The following is a 25,742-nucleotide window of genomic DNA, read 5'->3' on the forward strand; positions in this document are numbered from 1 at the left end:
ACAGTGGTCCTCCGCTAGTGGAAATGCCTCCATATCGTAATCGAGCTTCTCTCGGGTTTGAGATTCCGAGCGACCCACTTGACGGAGACTCTCTGACCCAAACTTTGGAATACAACCGTCGTCTTCCCCCAAGCCTACCAGGACGCTTCCTCGCACTCCTCCGACAGCTCCTAGACCTCGGTGAAGTACCGTGGGAGCTTCTCTATTTCCTCCTCTGAGATCTTGTGGCTTGTCCAACCGGGTTGCCGGGGAAGCTCCTACACAACACTATCCCACATCGTATTGCTCTCCTCTTGCCTCACTGTCTGCCGATCCTCATTGTCGGAGGACTCTCTTCATCGGCCTTGCCTTGTGATCACCCATTGGTCGATGCCCACTTGCTATTCAACAAAGCCCGTGGACACCACACAAAGATTAGAGCACCCTGCCACAATGACTGCTTAAAGACATTACAAAAAGAAATAGTTTTTTTGGGGGCTTTTCAGAGCCTGTACCGACGCTTATAAGTATCAGTAATTTTGGTGCCGATGCTTTCAAAAGCATCGACGCTTATAAGTATCAGTAATTTTGGTGCCGATGCTTTCAAAAGCATCGAGTAGGTGGAAGTAAAATTTTTTTTTACCGACGCTTTTTGAAAGTGTCGGCAAAAATGCAGGCTATGTTGACGCTTATAAGTGCTGATCTATTGTGGAGTCTGTTAACGCTAATAAGCGTCGGCATTTGCCAAGCAATCTTATATATAATATTCGTTCAAGAATTAGGAGTCTATCGTCGATGAAGAAGCATCATGTTGCCCAGAAAATTCAAGCCCGGATGCTTATAAACTCAGAAAATTCAAGCCTGGATTCATGAAATTTTTTGTACAAATTGCAATAAATTACATATAATCTCATCAATAATGTTTCTTTTATAAATTACAATAAACTACAAAAGATCCCTAACTCTATCCCCATCCCCAACCCCATCTAGGGTTTCATTTAAAAATTACAAATTACATCACCTAACCCCATCTCAGAAAAACTCTGATTGCCGAAGGAAGAAAGCCTGGTATCAGCAATAGAACAATTGATTTTCTGGTTTTGTGGCATTCTAACATTGTAAGAAGAAATACTAGATGGCCCACTGAAATCCATATTTTGATCCACCGATGCAATCTGAGGATGTTTCTTTTCTCCCCTATTTTTACCAATAAAAGAAGCGAAAACTAGAAGCAAAAATCCCAACCCGACGGCGAATCATCTCTTTGTACCTCACAATGGAGTCGAGCTGCTGAAGCTTGAGCTGCTGCTGGAACCGATTAATGAAGTCGTCAGTGCGGGAGTCCACCTTCCCTCCCGCGTCATCCTCCTCCTCCACCTTCGCCTCCCGCCGCCCGATCCTCCGCCTTTGCCTCCTGCCACCCACGTTGTCCTCCTTCTCCTCCACCTTCGTGGCCAGCTTCACCGGCGCCTCCCCCACCGTTGGGCATGCGTCCGAATGGATCTGGATGAACTGGTGGTGCTCCTCGCCGGCGGGATCGGCTTTTGGGGCATAGATAGCCTCCGCAGCCTCAGAGACAGCGGGATTTGAAGCTAGGGTTTTCATCCTTCTCCTATCTCTCTATCTATGAGCAGCTAAGTTTCCATCGCTGGGGGATTGGGTATTTTTATAACAGGCTTGGCAAAGCATCATGGGGAGTCTGACGATGCTTTTAAGAAAGCGTCGTCTCCCAACTATACGTTGCTCACTATTTTAGCCTTCGACGATGCTTTTAAAAGCGTTGTCGACACTTTCCTTTTTTGGCCTTCGACGATGCTTAAAAGCGTCGTCTTACACTTTGCTAACCCATTTATGATGGTGTTCGTTTCATTACTATCGACACAACATAGAAGCGTCGGCATTTTCTCTTTTGTTTTGTAGCGAGACCGCACTTCTTTCAACTCCCCTTGCACTATAATAATAATAATAATAATAATAATAAAGATTTTAATAATCTTATGATTTTTTTCCTCCTTTTGTCTCAACCATCAAGTGAGACTATTAAACTCTTTTTTTTTGCTGAAAAAAAAGGAGAAGGGAGGAGGAAGGGACAAGCCCACCCCCGCGTAGCAGCCTCCACTGGGCCCCCACCCCGTCAGGAGAATATTCAATGCAGACAGAAATGACTATTAAACTCTCGTGGGGAGTAATATTGCATTATTTTTGAGTGGGACCCATGATGGAACTTTTTCTCGCACAGATGGCTATTTGGATTTGGTTGACTGGTCTTCCAAAAGCCGAGTCTTTAGAGGAGAGGAGAGCGTTTCTTAGCGACGCGGATTCCATGATCCATAGCGGAAGCCAACCTCACGATTCCTGAAACCAAGGCACGGGGGTCCCTAGTTCTGAAACCGACCGCTCCGGTCGCGATCGGGTTCGAGCACTTGGACCATTGGGACATCAGAATCCAAGTTGATAACGTAAACTATTAAGATCATATGGATGAAATGGTCCGTGGCTGAAAAGGATTTTTTTGTAGCCAAGGATGTGTGGCAATCATTGATTTGAGATGTTAATTGCAGGCAAGATCTTAGTTTGATTAGTAGGGTTGCAAGGATGGAAAGCCATACATGGAGCTCAAGAGAGAGTGACATGCACGGTAGAAGATATGTAGATTAAATATTGAGACATGCAAAATACCAGAGTCAAGTCTAGCCTCGGGTGTCTAGATTTGGCTCAATCATGTGTGAGTGGAAAGTTCGAGCTTGACTTTTCAATTAGAATGAAAGGAAAGCTATTATGACTTGGCTTGCGAGCCAAGTAGACCAAGTCTAAGCATCTATGATATGGGCAAGTTAGCCAATGTCCGAGCTTGGCTCACGTATGACCTGAGTTTACAATTAGCTTGAGTTCCATGAGGACCATGACAGAGAGTGAGAGAAGAGGACCCCGGGGGCAAGCTTGAGCTTTGTTCATGATTCATCTACTAAATAGAGATCGAACAAGCTTGAGCTTTGTGTTGAACAACTCCAAAATTTTGTTTGCTTGGAACTTATTTCTTGGGCTACAATGAGTGTCAGTTCATGTTTTCCAATTAATTACTAGTTACATTATTGACAAGGTGCTCTTAGCATTTTGTCTAAATCTAATGATCCTCCCCAATGATGGAAAAAACTTCGATTTGATATCCATCTATCGGCCATTAAGAGTTATTAATTTAGCTCAGAAAGCTCAACTGTGATCCCAAGCAAATTGGTGATCCAAGTTGGATAGAGTTTTAAAAGCACATGGTCTATGTTATTTGGCGCCATCTTTATTTTCTTATTTTTCATAATAATTTTTTTTTAATTTTATTTAATTTTTAAATTTAAAAATATAAATATGTTTGGTATGTATTATATTACATATATCTACAATAGAAAGTTAAATGTAGACATCGTTGAAGCTCGTTGCTATGTCCAGTGGAATTTCAATCACAGTGGTCCGAAAATTAGTGAATATTCTAAGTATTTGGCTAGGAATTTGAGGAGTTATGTGCTTTTTACTAATTGCTATATCATATTTTAGGAACGGTTAGAAAAAAGAGAGAAGAAATTATAATTTATGCATCTTGTGGGTTATATGCTATTAGCCAATTATTTTTTAAAATATATATATAATTGCAGCAGTCGGGCGAATAAAAATGGTGGCTAAGACAATAGAGACCCTAATATTAGTGGCGATTGTGAAAACAATGATAGTGGGGCACCGATATTGATATAGTAGTAGCGATGATTGTGAGGCTCAATAGTCCCACATCGGAAAGACTCGTTCTACAACTTGGGCATATGAGGTGGGTGTCTCCAAATCCTGCAGATGCGTTTTGGATGGAAAACAAAATCGGGGAGGGGTCTGAGCGGCGTGTGCGGGCCCCGGAACCCAACAATATCTAGCAAGGGAGCCTCATGTTCCCCCATCATGTGGCTCCCATGTGGGCACTGGGTGCCTCACGTGCCCCGCGCAGGCGGGAGCGTGACATTTGGTATCAGAGATGGTGAAAAGGGTGTGAGGCCCAATAGTCCCACATCGGAAAAACTCGTTCCAGAGCTTGGGCATATGAGGCGGGTGTCTCCAAATCTTATAGACGCATTTTGGGTGGAAAACAAAATCGAAAAGGGGTCTGAGCGGCGCGTGTGACGCCCATGCAGACCTCGAAATCGGACAATATCTGGCAAGGGAGCCCCGCGATCCCCCCTTATGTAGCCCCCACATAGGCACTGGGTACCTCAAGTGCCCCGCGTAGGCGGGGGCGTGACATGATGTGAGGTCCAATAGTCCTACATCGGAAAGACTCGTTTTAGAGTCTGGGCATATGAGGCGGTCGGTGTCTCCAAATCATGTAGACACGTTTTGGGTAGAAAGCAAAATCGAAGAGGGGTTTGAGCGGCGCGTGCGATGCCCGTGCCTGGCACGGCCCGTCTGTCATAACGGCTATTTGTGGCTTTTTACCCATTTTGCCCCTCCCAACAGCCATAAAACGGCTAATTTGAGGAGGATTTTGGGGAAAAAATTGGAATCCTATAAATTCGTGCTTAGCCCACGAATCGTGCCAGCTCAGGCTCTTATGGGCCGTGCCGGGCTCGGCCCGCGGGCCAGAAATCCTTAATCCAGCTCGGCCCCCTTTTATGAGCTGTGCCTAGCACGGCCCGTTACTGTAGCAAGCGGGCCGTGCCGGGCCATGGGCGGCCCGACCCAATGCCCACCTCTACAATGATGGCAGAGATAATTGCACAACAGAAATGGTTGTGATGTGGAGAAGATGTCATTCATGATGATAAAAGACAATTTTTTTTATTGAAAATAGTGAAAATAATAATTTCTTATTCTTATTTTTTTAAAAAATAATAGAAATGATTTTAACAATAGCACCAAACATAGTTCTATGTTGATTTTTATTTAATTTTATTTTAAAAAAATAAAAAAAATATATAAAAAGGGAATGCCAAACAAGTCTGAATTCATGCTTCTGTTATTTTTTCTTAAACACATTTCCGTTAACTTATTTAACTAATGATGTAGTCTAGAGCCATCTCCCTCATTGGTTCTAATTTATACTTCTAATAATCATGCATCGCAAGTCAACTCTACGTGATACATTTGGATCCCCCAAGCACGAAGGATTTTTGCCAAGTCCCTTCTCCAACCATTCAAGTCTCCCCCACCTACTGAAAGTTACACCCTTCATTCTTGCCCATTATTTCAGTGTTAGTCCGGGTACGTGGTTCCATCGTGGAGCTTCATTCGCTTTATGCGTGATCACATTCATTGTGAGGTTACTTTTGAATAAATGGTTCATGAGCATAACCATGCATGCATGCTGCTAATTCTTAGGTCCTAAGTAATCATAAATAAAGCTCAAAAGCAAATAAAAGTTCCATAAGACTATCTTTTCTCTAAAACAAGATGCTATAAAGACCCATATGATTTGCATGCTTTGTTCAATTATTTTAGCATCTGGGTATTCCATTATCTTTGACTCCGCCCTTATTCACACCTAGATTTGGTTGAGTGCATCTTTCTAAACTCTGGGTATACTAAACTAATCCAAACTCACTTGGCAGAGGAGAAAGCCTTGACATTTTTCAAAACAAGGTTAGGATCAGTAGAGCAGTATGTGATCATTAAGATGCTTTTTTACAAGCATGGCAGCATCCATCGGGAGTTGCTTCCAGGTAACAGAGGCCAAGGTTTTGGATGGAAAGAGACGGTCATCCACGCTTGAGGTCGACGTCTCTTTTAATCTTTGGTGGAAGTATGAAAGGAATCTCCTTTTTTACCACTTTATTATCCTATCCGCTGGCAACATGAGTGCAGCTCCTTTATAATAAGCCCCCCCTCCACCGTCCATTCAATATACCCATTTTCTAACGTTGTTTACACGTTTATTGTGGCTTTCTTTACTTCAATTATCCTATCATCTGTATTGTAAACGAGGTACTTTAATTTGTCACTTCTACAAAGGCTCTTACATACCCTGGCCAACGGCGTCTGTGGAGAAATCATACTCGTGTCAGAACTTCCATGCCTTCTTGGGATGGTAATGGCCTTTTTTTTATTCGCTAGAGGCTTGCTTGGTTCGCAGAAAGGGATGGATAGAAAATATGATCAATAAAAAAATATAATTTTTTTTTTTTTTGTAGAAATAAGATAGAATATAATAAAATCTTTCTTTTATCAAGGTATTATATATATACAGATATGTACCACTTTTTCATAGCCGACCAAATATGTAAAAATAATTTTTCCAAGCATCATATCTATATTCAGATGCCAACTTCTCAAAAAAAATATTCTAGTAAAAAATAATTGTTTCCGCAAACCAAATGTGTTCTAGTTAGAAATTATGGTTATCCTGTCAACCAAGTTTCTTTTGATGCTTACTTGGAACAAGATTACAAGCAAGCTCCCATAATTGTTTCCTTCTATTTTCTGCCTATTTTCCAGAAAAAGAACAAAGTTGCTTGCATCCTGCGTGCAAAAAGTGTGGAAGCTTAATGCGCGGCCGATGACATTGCCAGCACCAAAGAAGAATGGCTCAAATGAATAGTCATAACCAAGTTATGCTATCCTTGACATTGGGCACCACGAGGTTGTCAGCTTTTTGCCTTTAAATTACTAATGGCATTTTGCGCTGAGCATTTGGCAGCCCTCGCAAGTCTAGCAATCTCACCACAAGAGGATGCAAATTCTTTAGATGATGTATCTAAATCTTTATTTGCTTATGAAGTCAGTCATAAATCGATAATAATTACTAAATACCCAAAACAAACGTGCTACCAAGTTGGTTCTCTGCCCCTGCGGGGATGGAGCGACAGAAGTATTGAGAATCCAAGATAAGATCACGGCGAGACGAAAAGAAATTGAAATATGAGTTTGGATTATGTGTGGTGCATGTTTTGCGCTGCAAAAAGGTTGGACCGGCGACCGGCGATATGTAAATCTGAAAATGGATAGTTGTTGCCCATTACATTTGGCATACCAACTGTGTCTAGCACACCAACATCATGAGCGATACTCATTCATTTTTGAGACATATCACCCATCTAATTATGCAAGGCTTTCTGCATTGCAGAACACACACCACAAAGGATCCTAACTCTTGCAATTGCTTGAGTTTTAATTTGAAATGACTTAAATTTTTAAAACTAAAAAACAATCTTATTTTTTAATTATTAGTTGTTTCAAAAGCTTTGAAACTTCTTTTCTTTTCAGTTCCACATCTGATATGTGAAAAGTGAAAATTTAAAGACCTCTTACTTAAAGACCTCTTACTTAAATAGAAATCCTTTTTCAGGAAGCCCAAATCTAGATGGATTCCCACAAACAAAGAAGTTCATGCGCAGCTAGCATACGTAATTGAAATTGGAGGGATCAAGGGATGTTGAGGACACAATTCTCCAACATCCTCCCATCGCTCTCCAATTTCTCTGAATTCCGCCTCCCATCATGCATGGGTCGATTTATCTAACTTCCTCATGAAGAGCTTGAACCGGCCCAAGATGTGATAATTCCGTACGTGAGTTTAGGGACATTTATAAAATATAGCTGTGCAAATTTTTCTCACTGGTCGCGACGTGTGCCGTGATGCCAATCGGAGTAGTACGAACTTCCATAGAGGGAGAGAGAGTGGGTGTGTCTGATTAGGGTATATTTGAGAATTTTCATTTAGATCCGGTCCTATATAGATGGGATGATAGGGATTTCAAATTAGATCGAATACAGATCAGGTACTAACATATCTATATCCATATTTGTTCTATTCTACGAATATAGATATGGATACATATATTAGTTGGATGTAAAAATTTATATCTCTATTTGTTTTAAACTGATATAGATACAAATCGAATACAGAAAGTATATATATAAATACAAATATAAATCAAATAATTAAACTTTATTACCACAAAATTAAAGATATTACTAAGTGAATGGTAAATAAAGTTAATTGCATGTTAATGTAGTCATTTATTTTTTTAAAAAATTCATGAGTGCTATATAAAATTAAATAGGATTACAAATAGAATCAGATATTCAGAAATAAATCGGATAGTTGTTCATCCATATTCATATCTATTTTATTTAACGAATATAAATACACATACCAATATTAGCCAGATGTTCAAATTTCTATCCATATTTGGATAAATTCGGATACAAAAATGGATCCGGACAGATATTATCCAATCCACTCTCACTCTTATCCTATATTGATGATCCAAACTGTTGGATATAATATATACTACTTGCATATTGTTTACATATCAAAAATCATGATATTAAATATGCCTTCCCTACATCAAGTAATCCAAAAATAAGTAGTCTAAATAATATTAAAGTATATAATATTTTTTGGTCAGTTGATGCATAGGTTAGGAATCCCTAAATCATATGATTTTTGGTATGTAAACGACTTAAAGATAGTAGACCACATCCAATAGCTCGGATCGTCAATGTGGGACCTTTATTATCCAATATAGATCAGATTGGATCCAAATAGAGATCTACTAGAGTCTCGCTTTGTATATATATATATGTACACACACATGGTGAGAGACTCAGCCCATACAAGCTGCTGGACCAGGACCCTTAGGAAGTGATGGATAGGGCCTTTACGGTTTACATTGGACAAAGAAGCAGATGTTTCATAAAGGGATTGCATCTTTGCAGAAGAAGACACCAGACAATTTTTCTGAGAAACCTTGCTTTTTAAATTCTTTTATAACATCTAGTAACATTACACGTACACAAATTTTAAGTCACGATGAAGAAGAGAATTCCTCCAGAAACCCAGGACATAAACTGCACGAGGACCAACGAGCCCTTTTCTTCCACCAGCTGTTCCACTATAGCAGAAACTTAAGCCATTGTATATAAGGAAATTATAACCTGCGTTTAGATAATAATAGCTAGTCTCGAAATGCAAGGTTTAGTTTCTCCACTGATCGATCAATCACTTACCTAGAGATGCAAGCATGAGCAGCTGGGGTGCCGGTCTCGATGGTAAGATGCCGACGGCCAGGAAATTAGTTTACTCAAATTCAAGCAAACTGATTAAAGTACAAAAGTCTACCAAACAACACAGTATATTTGACGCTCTGCCTTGACATCACCGGAGTATTTTATTTAGAAATGGATAAAATAAGTATTTATGTTCCAACAAAAAAAAAAAAAGACTATACAATGACCAACATTTTTAATACTTCATAGTCCATTAATTTAGTTTTTCATGATGTTATGCATGGGATCATTGGTTAACTGCACAAAGAGAGAGCAAAAAAATAATTGTAAAATGTGACAATCTTCTGTAATAAATTTTCGGAAGGAGTCAGAATGTTTAAAGAAGACTAGAGGATCAGATGTTTCCTCCTCAGATGAGCATGGATAATACTTTTTTTTTTTTGCTGTTGCTAGTTTCTAACAATATATGGCTCTCCGAATGAGATGAAACCTTGCGACTTTGTTCTTCATTTGGTTCGATTCTCACAAAAGGAGACAATGATGAAATCTCAAGTCATATGATGATTCCAGGATTTTACTGTATGAGCTACTTTATCAGGCTTTTCTATGAGTCTTCTTTATTCTTTTTCACCTTCTAATTTTTGCCGCGCTTACTGTTTTAAGCTTTCTTGATAATAGTTCTATAACTCGATTGGGTCTCTCTCTCTCTACACACACACACACACACACACACTGTCACGACCCCCGCCCCGTTCCCGGCGGGCCGCCGCGACAGTCCTAGGGTGCGGGTAGGCATAAGGCCACCAGCCACCGCGTAGAACCCTACTACCTATCAATCATCAATGAATCTTGAAAAATTTGGCATGATGCATGCACAAAATGATCACTTTTCCTATAGTGACCTGTCAGGATTATCTCAATACATACAACACACTACCTGTCAGAGCAGCAATCACATAATCCGTCACATAATGAACCTGGATAATATATATCAATACATTATCTCAGGCATATAACTCATATGTATAAAAATCTGGTTCCCATTCCATCCATGGTCAAACCCATATCCACAACAGGATCTATGACTGTAACTATACACTATATACAACAGAAGGTTTATAATACACCAAAAGGGAATAAACCTCTATCTACATTATACTATACTATACTATGGAGCGGCACAGCAAGCAGACAATCTCTAACCCTGCTCCTCTCTATACAATACCTGCCCTGCAATCAAAAATATCAAACTGGGGAGTGAGTATATGAATACTCAGTGAGTGGAGTAGAGAGTACTATGCACATGAGACAGAATATAATCATGGCTCGAGATGAAATCTCAAGATCAATAACAAGATGAACATGATCTCAACATAGAGAATATGGAGTAAATCATCAATATCACCACAATCAATATCAACTCATCTGAAGCATATATGGAATAATCAAGTAAACATATATGCTACTCATGAATATGCTCAACAGATCATAATGCTGGAACATACAAATCAGGTGTCAATATGCTGAAATCATCACTAGACAGCTATCGGGAGGTGGGTTTTACGCCCCAGGCGAACCAGCAACAACTCCCTACTGCCATATGCATATATCGAATATGACACCACACCAATATGTAAATCATCACTAGACAGCTGTCGGGAGGTGGGTTTTACGCCCCAGGCGAACCAGCAACGACTCCCTACTGTCCCATGCATATGCAGGATAAGACACCATATCGATAATGTAAATGCTAGACAGCTGTCAGGAGGTGGGTTTTACGCCCCAGGCGAACCAGCAACAACTCCCTACTGTCACATGTATATGCAGGATAAGACACCACACTAATCATGTAAATGCTGGCCAGTATCCAGAACAGAAATCCATCTCACATCTACATACTAAACGGCACCTCGCGGGAATTCTACATCCGCGGAAAGCCATACTGCACCTCGCGGGGTCTTACTATGCCCGGCGGCAAGCAGAATATAAGTCGTAGGACCGGCCGATCCTACGCCTAGGGCCGTGTCCCCCCCTAGGAAGGGACTGGGCTCCGCCCACCCAGAAGGCTACTATGTGCACAAAGGCCGATGTTCAACCCCCATCGACTATAGGTGTCCTGCAGATACTGCCAAGCCATGCATAAATGCCATAATGCACCCTCTCAATACTCTACTAAAAAGGAGTATAATCAAGACTACCACTCACTTGATCATGACCCAATCATAAACTAACATCAGGGTTAGAAGTGAGGGTCAAGGAAGTGCAATACAACTCAATATACCACTAAAAAGGCTCTACAAATCTTTGAAATAGAGGAAATGAAATCAATTTACAAAAGAAATCATTTCACAATTCGGAATCAATTTGATTACTCATCAACCTCTCGTAATTCCTCTCAATGTTCCCTCAAATGCATGTACAGAATAATCAAGCATAGAGAATCAAGATTATAGAGGAATCTACTACAATATCAATCAATATGCTCAAGTGGAATCAATTCACACTTGGCGACATTCATGAAAATGAATTAAGGATGCTCATGGTGCAAAGTACATGACTCCCACTCACCTGTCAATCTGGCACAGCCCTGATACGCCTCCAAAAATCTACAGCAGGCAGTGGGGAACTTCTTCCTCTTGTTCCCTAGCTTCTTGCCCAACTATGACATGCATTTACAATACATATAGTCTTGTATCAAGGGCCATAATCTACGTGCCAATTATAATATAGGGAACTTTAATTGATTCAACTCCCCCGTTCCCTAAATTTTTTCTTTTCTTTCTCTTTTTCTTTTTCTATTAATTAACTCATCATTTATGTGTATTAGGGACTCCCTTGCACGAGTACAAGGTCTCCCTTAGCCTAATCTAGGCTTAATACCCTATTATAGCATGAAATCCCTTATTTTCCACCCGGATGAACAGTAACCCGGACTGACAGTGGGTTACTTCATCCCGGTTTTGATCCACTTTCGGGACTCCAAATTTAATGAAATTTTTACCTAACATTCTACACTCATAGGGGATTCTAAAGAGGTAACATGCATCATTATCGGAGGCCGTTTGACCCCCTAAATAATTCACCGAAGTTGGGACTTCGACACAGTTTTTTCGTAATGCCGGAAAAATTTGTCGAAATCCGATTCTTCCTCTTTTAACCACCTCTACAATCCTTATCTGACCTCTCTAGACTACATCCACCCTTTGTATAGCCTAATGTCATCAAAAGACTAGATAGAAATGGATATTTACCTTTTTCTTTTTTGGAAATCGAGGTCCTTGCGTAGAGGAGAAGGAAATCTACACTTTTCCCTTCAGCTGGAAGTGCAACCGAGATCCCTTTCCCTCTCGAATCCCCTTCCTCTTCTTCTTTCTTCTTCTTCTTCTTCTCTTTTTCTTTCTTTCTTTCCTCTCTGTTTCACGCCTGAGACTCCCTCTCTCTCGGTTTCATTCCACCGACAGCACAACCCTCCCAATTAAGTCACATCAAAATACTATTCACCATTTTTTTAATATTATTAATTTCCCATTTTGCCCCTAACACTTCAACATATCTACTGTTATGCCATTAACTTTTGATTCCTTTCCAATTTTACCCTTACCACTTCAACGCATCTACAACTATGCCATTATCTTTTGATTCCTTCCCATTTTATCCCTTATATCAATTTTAAAGGACTATTCTATCCCTTTTATATAAAAAAAAAAAAATTTTGGGGTTATTACATCCTCCCCTCCTTATATAAAATTCGTCCTCGAATTTAAAAGAGTAAATTACCTGATTACTCAAAGGGGTGAGTGTATTTGCTTTTCATATTCTGCTCGGTGTGGTATTGGGAATCAAATAAATTGGAAGTGTTTTACCTTCTATTTCTACCACACAGGTAGGATACACATACTTCGCTTTTATACTATCCCCTACAGGTGTACTAATAGCTAAGAGAATATGCATTAATATCTTATCCTTAGCTAACTTTTTAGCAAAATAAGGGGATACAAATGAATGGGTAGCTCCAGAATCAAATAACACTCTAGCTTTAATCTCATCAATGAGGAGTATACCTGTCATAGCTGCATTCGATGCCTGTGCCTCCTGTGGATTTACCGTGAACACCCTTCCTTGCCCTCTGCCTACTGGAGCTGACAGTTGAGATGGTCCAGCACTCTGCTGTGATGTTTGTGCTTGACCTCTACCTCTGCCTACAGGCTCCCTACTACTAGGCCTGTCCATCTGCACAGAAGGATAGGATGCCAAAGGCACAAACTGCTGGGTGGCACCCTGCGGGCATTCTCTGACAAAATGACCCGGCTGTCCACATCTGTAGCACACTCCCTGACCCATTCTGCATCTGCCAGGGTGCTGCTTCCCACATATGCCACATAATGGCCATGATTGGAACTTGGATTCCGTTCTGGCCATAGTGACCGGAGGACGAGGTACTGATGGTAGAAAAGTATCTTGTGATTGACCTCTTTCCCTCCATTTCCTCTTACGTGGGGCAGGTGGAGCTGAGCATACAGACTGCTCCGTCGGGCCCTCCGAGAGATCTACTCCCTCAGATCTATCTTTACTGCTTTGCTCCTTCCCCACACTCATTTTTCTCTGTTCTCTTTCAGCTCTTTCTTCTTTGTTTCTGGTCTCCCACTGTTTTGCTTTATCAATCAGCCTAGACAAGGTGGGGACCTCTACTGCCAATACTGCATTATAAAGCGGGGAAATCAGACCCCGCCTGAATCTTTCTATCCTGGCAGCTTCAGTGGGGATGATGTAAGGAGCATACTTCCCCAATCTAGTGAACTCACGAGCGTACTCAGATACGCTCATTCCGGGCATCTGCTTCAGCCTCTCAAACTGAAGAGCCCGATTCTGCCTCTCAGCCGGAGACAAAAACTCATCCATCACTGCTTGCCTGAACTCTTCCCAGGTTGGAGGATTCCTACTGTACAATCTGTCCTCCATATGCCTCTGGTACCAGTCTCAGGCATCTTCTTTCATTGTGAGCCCTACAAGTTCTATTGCCCTTGCATCAGAACAGGGCAGTCTCCGTATCATCTTTTCAGTCTCCTCCAGGAATCTCTGAGGATCTTCACCTTCTTCCCCCTTAAACTCTGGGGTTCTGAGCCTCAGAAATTCCTGTACAGTAATCCCCTCATCATCTAGAGCTCGCCTGGCCAAACTTCTTGGCACAGGTACAGGAGGTGGGATGGATACTACTGACGGGGCAGGAGATTTTCCCCGAGCAATCTGCTCCCTCAGAGCCTGATTCTCCGTCAGTAACTGTTCCATCAATGCATCTCTACTTCCTACCTCTCCTTGATCATCAACCCTCCGTCTATCAGCAGGAGGAGATTTTTCTCTTTGGGGCTCGACATGTGCAGAACCCGCATCCAATGCTATATCTGGCTCCATCCTCCTTCCAGGACGAGCAGATCCTCTCCTTGGAGGTATTCTTTATATGTCTCTAAAAGAGTTAAAAAGAGAGGGCAGTCGTTACACACTGAGTCATAATATATTTTACTGAATTGTAAATGACTCATAAATTAACATACAGAAAAACCTTATGCTCCATAGTATAATCCTATACTTAATCCTGACTCACCCTATTGCTCTGACAGGACTCTTCTTAACCTTTGCTCTGATACCAAGCTTTGTCACGACCCCCGCCCCGTTCCCGGCGGGCCGCCGCGACAGTCCTAGGGTGCGGGTAGGCATAAGGCCACCAGCCACCGCGTAGAACCCTACTACCTATCAATCATCAATGAATCTTGAAAAATTTGGCATGATGCATGCACAAAATGATCACTTTTCCTATAGTGACCTGTCAGGATTATCTCAATACATACAACACACTACCTGTCAGAGCAGCAATCACATAATCCGTCACATAATGAACCTGGATAATATATATCAATACATTATCTCAGGCATATAACTCATATGTATAAAAATCTGGTTCCCATTCCATCCATGGTCAAACCCATATCCACAACAGGATCTATGACTGTAACTATACACTATATACAACAGAAGGTTTATAATACACCAAAAGGGAATAAACCTCTATCTACATTATACTATACTATACTATGGAGCGGCACAGCAAGCAGACAATCTCTAACCCTGCTCCTCTCTATACAATACCTGCCCTGCAATCAAAAATATCAAACTGGGGAGTGAGTATATGAATACTCAGTGAGTGGAGTAGAGAGTACTATGCACATGAGACAGAATATAATCATGGCTCGAGATGAAATCTCAAGATCAATAACAAGATGAACATGATCTCAACATAGAGAATATGGAGTAAATCATCAATATCACCACAATCAATATCAACTCATCTGAAGCATATATGGAATAATCAAGTAAACATATATGCTACTCATGAATATGCTCAACAGATCATAATGCTGGAACATACAAATCAGGTGTCAATATGCTGAAATCATCACTAGACAGCTATCGGGAGGTGGGTTTTACGCCCCAGGCGAACCAGCAACAACTCCCTACTGCCATATGCATATATCGAATATGACACCACACCAATATGTAAATCATCACTAGACAGCTGTCGGGAGGTGGGTTTTACGCCCCAGGCGAACCAGCAACGACTCCCTACTGTCCCATGCATATGCAGGATAAGACACCATATCGATAATGTAAATGCTAGACAGCTGTCAGGAGGTGGGTTTTACGCCCCAGGCGAACCAGCAACAACTCCCTACTGTCACATGTATATGCAGGATAAGACACCACACTAATCATGTAAATGCTGGCCAGTATCCAGAACAGAAATCCATCTCACATCTACATACTAAACGGCACCTCGCGGGAATTCTACATCCGCGGAAAGCCATACTGCACCTCGCGGGGTCTTACTATGCCCGGCGGCAAGCAGAATATAAGTCGTAGGACCGGCCGATCCTACGCCTAGGGCCGTGTCCCCCCCTAGGAAGGGACTGGGCTCCGCCCACCCAGAAGGCTACTATGTGCACAAAGGCCGATGTTCAACCCCCATCGACTATAGGTGTCCTGCAGATACTGCCAAGCCATGCATAAATGCCATAATGCACCCTCTCAATACTCTACTAAAAAGGAGTATAATCAAGACTACCACTCACTTGATCATGACCCAATCATAAACTAACATCAGGGTTAGAAGTGAGGGTCAAGGAAGTGCAATACAACTCAATATACCACTAAAAAGGCTCTACAAATCTTTGAAATAGAGGAAATGAAATCAATTTACAAAAGAAATCATTTCACAATTCGGAATCAATTTGATTACTCATCAACCTCTCGTAATTCCTCTCAATGTTCCCTCAAATGCATGTACAGAATAATCAAGCATAGAGAATCAAGATTATAGAGGAATCTACTACAATATCAATCAATATGCTCAAGTGGAATCAATTCACACTTGGCGACATTCATGAAAATGAATTAAGGATGCTCATGGTGCAAAGTACATGACTCCCACTCACCTGTCAATCTGGCACAGCCCTGATACGCCTCCAAAAATCTACAGCAGGCAGTGGGGAACTTCTTCCTCTTGTTCCCTAGCTTCTTGCCCAACTATGACATGCATTTACAATACATTTAGTCTTGTATCAAGGGCCATAATCTACGTGCCAATTATAATATAGGGAACTTTAATTGATTCAACTCCCCCGTTCCCTAAATTTTTTCTTTTCTTTCTCTTTTTCTTTTTCTATTAATTAACTCATCATTTATGTGTATTAGGGACTCCCTTGCACGAGTACAAGGTCTCCCTTAGCCTAATCTAGGCTTAATACCCTATTATAGCATGAAATCCCTTATTTTCCACCCGGATGAACAGTAACCCGGACTGACAGTGGGTTACTTCATCCCGGTTTTGATCCACTTTCGGGACTCCAAATTTGATGAAATTTTTACCTAACATTCTACACTCATAGGGGATTCTAAAGAGGTAACATGCATCATTATCGGAGGCCGTTTGACCCCCTAAATAATTCACCGAAGTTGGGACTTCGACACAGTTTTTTCGTAATGCCGGAAAAATTTGTCGAAATCCGATTCTTCCTCTTTTAACCACCTCTACAATCCTTATCTGACCTCTCTAGACTACATCCACCCTTTGTATAGCCTAATGTCATCAAAAGACTAGATAGAAATGGATATTTACCTTTTTCTTTTTTGGAAATCGAGGTCCTTGCGTAGAGGAGAAGGAAATCTACACTTTTCCCTTCAGCTGGAAGTGCAACCGGGATCCCTTTCCCTCTCGAATCCCCTTCCTCTTCTTCTTTCTTCTTCTTCTTCTTCTCTTTTTCTTTCTTTCTTTCCTCTCTGTTTCACGCCTGAGACTCCCTCTCTCTCGGTTTCATTCCACCGACAGCACAACCCTCCCAATTAAGTCACATCAAAATACTATTCACCATTTTTTTAATATTATTAATTTCCCATTTTGCCCCTAACACTTCAACATATCTACTGTTATGCCATTAACTTTTGATTCCTTTCCAATTTTACCCTTACCACTTCAACGCATCTACAACTATGCCATTATCTTTTGATTCCTTCCCATTTTACCCCTTATATCAATTTTAAAGGACTATTCTATCCCTTTTATATAAAAAAAAAATTTTTGGGTTATTACACACACACACACATACATACATACATACATACATATACATACATGCATACATATACATACATACATACATACATACACACATATATACATACATACATATATACACACATACATACATATATACACACATATATACACATATATACATACACACACACACACACACACACACACACATATATATATATATATATATATATATATTTGAAAACAGCAATTCTTATAGCTCTAACATAAGTACATTCTGCCAAATCAAAAGAAAGTAAAAAATATAAGGGAGGACATGTGTCTCCTACGGATGTATCTAAAATTTTTCTCTTCATTAACAAAATTTTAGGTGACTAATGTGGCTTACTGCGCATTGGTCCTCTTTATCCTCAAAAAAAATTTAGGAAGGAGTGCAGACGATGAAGATTTATTGGGGTTTTTCTTGTGCATATATGCGAGAAAAGATTGATCTCACTCCACCTTCTCTCTCTCAAACACATGAAAAAAAGAAAAAAGAAACTACGATGCTTAATTTCATCATGGGAAATATAAATATCCATAAGAGGCTAGAACTTATATTATCTCCACTCTTGCATAATATCTAAATCTTGGTTTAGTTTTCATGCAAATATTACATTATTTTTCTAAAGTTATTTGTTTCAGTATTTGCTCTTCTAATATACGTATCCTCAAAAAGAATATCAGTTTCTCAAGTACGACTCTAATTTAGTAACAAGCAATATATACAAATATTCAAAATAAAACAATAAATATCTACAATAAACATTTTAATCATTTAAATTAAAAATTAGTTTTAAAATATATTTTTACCTTCTCTACAATCATATCAGTATTTTTTTAACCTTTTTTATGTATAATTTCTTCTTTGAAAAAGTGTTTTCATGGATTTTTTTTTTTTTTTTTTGCGCCGCTGCTTAAAATGCATTTGATTGTAAACCTTCATGATAGCAGTGATTATTTGTTCATAAGAAAACAAAATTGATGCAAATCTCCGTCGAGTACGAATACGGTCATTTAAATATTCATTTGTCGCTTATTTTGTTGGTATTTTCTACGTGCACCCAGTTCAAGATAACCCAGCCTCAAACCATTTGTCAGATAAGTTTTATCCAAGGGACCGCAGAAAATGCTTACGCGGGCCCCAATCCACCGTCCACTTCCATCTCCCACCTCCACATAATCTTATCCTAACACACGGCAACTCACGCGGCTGGACGAGATCAAGTCACCCAGAACGTGGACGGCGATCTTGGGTTCCCGCGTAGAAAGTTTTATGCGGTCGAAGCGTTCGGATCGTGCTGTCTCCTTGACTTGTCTGCGCGGATCCCACTGTGGTCGGTTTGTAAGTTCTAAAAGGATCCGCTGAGACTGAAGCAGCAAAAGCCAACGGCGAAAGAGCAAGAATAGGAGAGAGGGGAGAGAAGTCGCAGAGAGAGAGAGAGAGATGAGGAACCCGTCGTCAAGGTCAGGCCCAGGATCTTCGTCGGCTTTGTCGTCGCCGGCGGCGGGTTCGAGGTCGGTGATGAAGCAGCGGCAAAAAGGAGCGCCGACGCCGTGCTGCAGCAAGGTGGGGGTGAAGAGGGGGCCGTGGACGCCGGAGGAGGACGAGGTGCTGGCGAAGTTCGTCAGGAAAGAAGGGGAGGGGCAGTGGCGGACGCTGCCGCACCGCGCGGGGCTCCTCCGCTGCGGGAAGAGTTGCCGCCTCCGGTGGATGAACTACCTCCGCCCCTCCATCAAGCGCGGCCCCATCGCCCCTGACGAGGAGGACCTCATCCTCCGACTCCACCGCCTTCTCGGCAACCGGTCCAAACCCTCTCCTAACCCCTCATCTCTTTCTTAGGGCCTGAGAGACCTTCCCTTTGTCTTCTATATTTTTCAGCTAAATCCTGGTGGAGCTTTTTCTAGGGTTTTATACAATTATAGTCTTCTATGAATAGATCTCCGTATTTCATGTTGTTCTATGGATGTTTTCTCTGTCTAAAATTTTGTTCTTGGTTTCTCGGAATGAGAGCAGGTGGTCACTGATAGCTGGGAGGATCCCCGGGCGAACCGATAACGAGATCAAGAACTACTGGAACACCCACCTCAGCAAGAAGCTAATCAGCCAAGGCATCGATCCCCGCACCCACAAGCCCTTGATCTCCTTCTCCACGAATCCTGATGCCCTCCTCCCGGAGGGTCCCAAAATCCAGCCGCCAGCAAGAATACCATGCCGCAACCCTAACCCTAACCCTAATGCAAACCCTGCAGGCTCCCCCATACCTTCTGTTCACCAACAAATAAGTGGTGGTCATGGAGGCGTCGGCCCTCATGACGATCGTGATGGCTTCTTCGGCAGCGTGAGTCTGGAACAAGATGATGGATGGCAGAACACCGAGGCGTCTGCTTCCATGGATTTGCAGGGAAGCCAAGGAGGAGGTGACACTGGAGAAGATGATGTCCTCTCCTCCTTCCTCGACTCTCTCATCAATGATGACATTTTCCTGCAGAACCAGCACCAGAATGTTAATTGTAATGACAACAACAACAACGGGCAGATTCAATCAAACGATCCTAGTATATCTTTAGGACCAGGTTTTGGCCTTGGAACATTATGGGAATCTACCTTCGCGTCTCCAGCTCGTCTGGATGAGGAGATTCATGGGCAAGTTGTAGACCATGCAGGCAAGTAGTTCTGAGTGTCTGCCCTTCTGTCATGTGATAATACTTTAACATATGTGTGCAATTCTATATATCCTTGTTGACATGTATTTTGTGAACGTCGTGTATGATAATTTTGTAAGGAAGCAGGGTTCTGTCTGTATGAATAAATTTGTTCGGTGGCCTTTGTAATGGTTTAATAGAATCTTCATTCAATATTTTTCGTAGCTGTCATTCAATGTCCAAAGAGTTCTGCTCGATATTGTTCCATTGCCATTCACTCGCAGCAGACCAGAAGCTACTAATTCTCCTTGCTGCATGCTCATTTGTTGCCTTTTTAATACACACACACACACACACATATATATTAATGATGATGAAGAGAAATACAAGGAAACTTTGTCATGTTATTATGTTGTACGTTGTGTAAGTAGTTGCTTGTTCTATTTTCAGTTTACCCACTAAAGAAAGTACACAGAAAAAAGAGAATGCCAAGGTTTTGCCCCTTCTCCACGAACCAATGCTATATGAAAACATGGATACTTTTCTTGCAGTCATGAGTCTCAACTCAAATGAATTTTTATAGTGTACTTCAATAATCTCATATAGTATGGTGACGAGAATCAGACCATAGAAATGAAGTTACAGTTATTTGTGCTGAAGAGACCTAGTTTGAAATATAGAACTTGCGAGTAATCCTATAAGAGCAAACTTAGCTTCATGGTTTAATGTGCATGTATCTATTGGAAATAAAGTGCTTCACTGAAGCAAACAATCATTTAAATTCTATACGCTAAAGCTCTTTGATTCCTTGTCAGAGCTGTCATATAGCTTGATCTTCAAGGAGTCTGATTCATATGATGGTTGCGGTAATATTTGCAAAAGGACCAGCATGTTTATTTATCGGCCAACTATATTTTATAAGATTACTCTATGTGCTTGTTATGATACCGGAGCGGATGGTCTGAGAAGGTGAATCTGGGGCATATTATGAAGACTATAGACGATCTAAAAGGATAAAATTCATGATCAGATATATGACCATAGAGAGAGGATAGAAAAACAAACGAACTAGATAAAATTGTTAGAAGGATCCTAAGAATTAATAGTTGTATGCAGAAACATCTTGAGATAGAACAAAAAATATATATTTGACGAACAAGTACCATTACGTTGCATTATTTCTTCTAGATGATGGACTCCTTGAATCCACTATTGGTTCTTTTTAGATCTTACAAGAAAAGAGAAGGAAATAGAGAGTTCTCAATCAAAAGAGAAACAAAGGCAGTAGACAAAAGTAGCAGAGTATGCTAATTCATGTTTCTGCCAATTATCTGAGTACCATTCGGAAGCATATGCACCTAGAGTAACTTGCCATTCGTGTGACAGTCATTCAATACAAGGATAACTTGATAAGAAACTAAACTCCGCTTACCTTGAATCTATACTGACCGTGACTTTGTAAATCCTATAAAGCTCTATGATTTTTGGCAAAGTCGATCCCTAAGCTGCAATAACACCATGCAAGGCTCAGTTGCTACAGAAATATACGTGAGGTAATTGATCACTATGTGAGCTGCAAGATATGAACTGCCAATTACCAGGAGCAAGGTTCTTATCTTACCTAATAAACTAATACCTTTATATCCACAAGTAAATATAATTATTACTTCTTCTGGTATTTGCATGTGATAACTCTTAGAATTTGGATCTACGGATTTACAACTGGTGTACATGTAGTTATTGCACTACTACATTATCTTCTTTTAAAGTAAATTGCCTACCACATTATCATATTTGAACATTAATTACCTTACCATTAGAATAAGCATTCACAGAAGACAGCATCAAAGATTTTAAGAAGTATAAATTCAGCGTTGTCTTCTTGGTTCGCAAGTGGTAAGAGCTAAAAGATACTTGAATGAATAACATGATGTGCCCTTGTATGTTTAAATTATATAATGTGGTCTTGAATTTATCAATTAAAAAAGGCACTAGACTAAGCAATTATGACACTGTCAGGAATGAAATGACCTATTGACATCCGTTATGGAGATAATAACTTTAAAATTGATTGCTTCTAAATCAATCTCTTCTCAATTCAATAATCTTAGGAGAGAACCATGAGTTATATCCTTTATAGTGTGCAAACTATGAAGATTATGAGACTCTATTATCATCTTGTTAATTTACACGGTCCTTAATTTGTTTTTCTCGGTTTAAGAAATCAATTTCTATATTTTCTTTTCAAAAAAAAAGGGACAACTACAAGAATAATACATCTATTGGCTCATAAGCTAGGGATATTTCCTATATTGTTTTAAATATCATTCACCTAAAATAATGAAATTAGTTCCCTCTGGGAGGGGTAGGCCATCAGGAGTGCATATGTAGCCTACCACATATGGTTAGATAGAAATACCTAAATTTTTGAAGGTAGAAGGGCGCACCCAAGGACGATTGCAGAAAGGGCTTTGCTTCATGCTGCAGAGTTTATTAGCACTACTGTGGAGGCTTGACCCGGAACAGCGAGAAAAATATAGGACTTCCATTCAACCATTTTGGCGGCCAAGGTGATCTTTGTATCCTGGGATCCTCCTACCCCTGGTACTCTCAAAGTAAACTTCAATGGCAGCGTATTTCGGTCTAGAGGTGAAAGAGGGATCGATTTTGCAATTAGGGACTGTGACGCCAGACATATCACCGCCGGAGGGCGTCGCATCTTTGATGAGACAGTATGTGGAGCCGAGTTGAGGACGGCTTGGAAAAGGGTCCTCTATGCGAGAGGGATACTCGGTGCAGATAGCATCCATCTAGAGGGAGACTCAACTACGGTGCTTGAGTGAATTTTAAGGCAGCATGTCTGTGATGATCAGCACCCACTCCTTCGAGATATCCAAAGGTTCGCAAGAGAGTGACTCTTTTCGAGTTTCTTGTGTCTATTGGGAGGCAAACAATGTAGTGGACTGGGTCGCCTCCTACACGGCACATCATGCGGAAGAGTTCTTTTGGGTGGATCAGAAATCGACTCCTGATCCTCTTCACTATGTACTCTTTTCTAATTTTATAGGGTGCACTCACACATGACTAGTGTGAGTAACCATTGTAGCAAAAAAATAATGAACTTAGTTGTGACAAATAGGGACGGTGTTGGGCATGGGTCAAGTAGGCCATTACCCATACCATTACTCATAGTCGTCCCATACTTGCCTTGAGATGGGGCAGGATGGACAAAGTCTCGAAGCAAGGAAAATGGATAGAGTTAGATACGGCAGGTTAGATGAATCGGCTCAAATAAAGCTATAAAAATTGAGTTTTTTTTTTCATGCAAATCAATATTTTTACCTTAGAAGTAGGATTTATGAAGAGTTCTAAATATCTAAGTTGGATCCGAGGCAGGTTTTACTATTACCCATACTCACCTCGGATCCATTGCAAGTTAGGTAAAACCTTTCCCATTAGATATTCGTTGAGGCAGAGTAAATTGCCACCCCTAGTGACAAAAGATTCTGATGAAATAATTGGTTACATAGAGAACTAATAACAATAAACTATACCATTTTTAGAAGATTGATAGTTTCTTGATGATATTTAGACTAACCTAGGCACATCACCTTGCTTAAATTTTCTTTGAACAAATTAGCTAAAGCAACATGCAAATTTCCTTCCAACTCACCCTCTAGAGAAACATATATTTTAGCCTAACTGATTAGTCAATCATCACACTAAGATGTCTAGGTATATATATTCAAAAGATACATGGCAACTCAAAATAGTTGACGCAATTAACCAGTCTTAAGCTTAGATAGTTGGAATCCCTCTCCTCTTGGAAGAGGTCAGAAGTTCAAGCCTTGGTGGTGGAATCCTCTTCATGATTCTCTTATAAAAAATTAAAAAGGAAAAAGAAAGAGTCAACAATTGAAACCCATTTCAATTTAGAAGACCAATGGGAGGTATCTTGATGGGGTGTTCTAGCATTTTCAAGTAATTTTGGGCGTCATATTGCGGGAGTAGTTTGTGAATAAGGCAATTAGTAGAAAATAGATGAATTTGGATTTCTAAGCTAGACTATAAATGCTTTTTGTGTTAGATGTAAATATAGTCAAAGAATAACTCAATTAAAAGGGCAGCTCCGAAGTCAGTAAGTCAGTCAATTCAGAAAGGCGATCAGTGGATCAAGTGGGAAGAGCGGACAGAAAGAGGAGACCTTTGCCTGTCTGCTTCTAACCCTGTCTTGCTCCCAACCAGAATTCATCTAAAGTCTTCTGGCCGAGGCTAGCGAAAGGTGGCTTAGTCATGCCAAAAATCCTTATCCCAGGGGATTATTTGCTTAAAAAATCACAGCATAAAGGCCGTTTTGCCACTTAAAAGTCCATTGGCATCATCCGGGATGGTATTTAGAAGGGATCAATAAAGCCAGTGCTGAGATGTGTGAAATGACTGGTTTTATGAATTGGGACTGCAGGCTTAATCAAATTATGGTACACCATATATGGAATGATCTCTCTCATTTTCAGGTGTATTTACGTCAAATAAGGGTTGATTGGGCTGAATAAATTACATAAAAGGAAGAACACTGTCCATTGGAGGGGAATCGAAGGGAAGAGAAAGGCGGTTGATGACTAGTTATCATTTGGGAAGGTCAAGAACCTATCCAAATCTTAAGAATATGCCAAGCCCCAATTACTCTTTGTTGTGGGGACATCTTACACTAGTAGATGGAGTTCGAGACTGTTTGGTTTGGTCTGACCGGACGCTGGGGCGTGGTAGAAATCATTGATGTGATGGACCTACCATGACTTCAGACCTCAAAGAAAATAATATCTAAAAAATATTTTTTTTTGGGACCCAACCAAACTGGCATCGATGGCTGGTGAGGAAGTAGTTCATGGTCATCCGACTCATCTCGCACTAAATGATGCGCGGTTGTACACTCGCAAGGAGGAAAGAGCTACATGGCCCAAGATAACCCATTCGACGTGGTGCCTGATGAATGGCCAGTATTTGCGAATTAAACTAACCTCAAGCCACAACGGATGGGCTACCTATGAGGACTTATGCAGGTATCTATTTAGTTCTATATCAACTATACACTGGGTAAATCTTAAGCACTTATACAAGACCAAAAAACTTAAATAATACCTTCTTTGTTCATTTTTTAAGGTGTGATCTTAAGGTTTAAAAAGTAATATCAGAGCGGATCAGATCCATAACCCATGTAGATTAGAAAAAACTGCAACTTAGATCTTTTGGACTAACTATAAGCTGATCGTGGTGTTTGTGATTAGATTTGAATAGATTTGGATCCTCGGCCTAGCGAAGATATTGGAACTTATGTCATGATTCGTACGAGCTATACTCTTTGGGTAGATCTTTAGTATTTATACCGAAGACTTGGGCCGTGCCTCATACAATACACATAGCACGTGAATACATGATTAAGCCTAAAGAGAGAGACATCAAGTAGTGGTTCCCAAATCATTTATTCACCCAACAA

At 40.6% G+C, this 25,742-nt stretch overlaps 1 protein-coding gene across 1 annotated transcript; it reads left to right on the forward strand.

Moving 5' to 3' along the window:
- The first annotated feature begins 17,761 nt into the window (after nucleotides 1–17,761).
- On the forward strand, nucleotides 17,762–20,277 carry LOC103710235 (transcription repressor MYB5-like). The gene is made up of 2 exons (XM_008795890.3): nucleotides 17,762–19,408; nucleotides 19,620–20,277. Exons 1-2 carry the CDS (start codon nucleotides 19,050–19,052, stop codon nucleotides 20,275–20,277), a joined length of 1,017 nt encoding a protein of 338 aa, XP_008794112.1. The 5' UTR covers nucleotides 17,762–19,049.
- The last annotated feature ends 5,465 nt before the right edge of the window (nucleotides 20,278–25,742 follow it).

The sequence above is a fragment of the Phoenix dactylifera genome, chromosome 9, assembly GCF_009389715.1.
Source record: "Phoenix dactylifera cultivar Barhee BC4 chromosome 9, palm_55x_up_171113_PBpolish2nd_filt_p, whole genome shotgun sequence".
Classification (NCBI taxonomy): domain Eukaryota; kingdom Viridiplantae; phylum Streptophyta; class Magnoliopsida; order Arecales; family Arecaceae; genus Phoenix; species Phoenix dactylifera.

Coding starts and splice junctions, on each gene's coding strand:
- LOC103710235 (XM_008795890.3), top strand. CDS start 19,050: ATGAGGAACCCGTCGTCAAGGTCAGGCCCAGGATCTTCGTCGGCTTTG. Junction 19,409..19,619: donor CACCGCCTTCTCGGCAACCG/GTCCAAACCCTC, acceptor GAATGAGAGCAG/GTGGTCACTGATAGCTGGGA.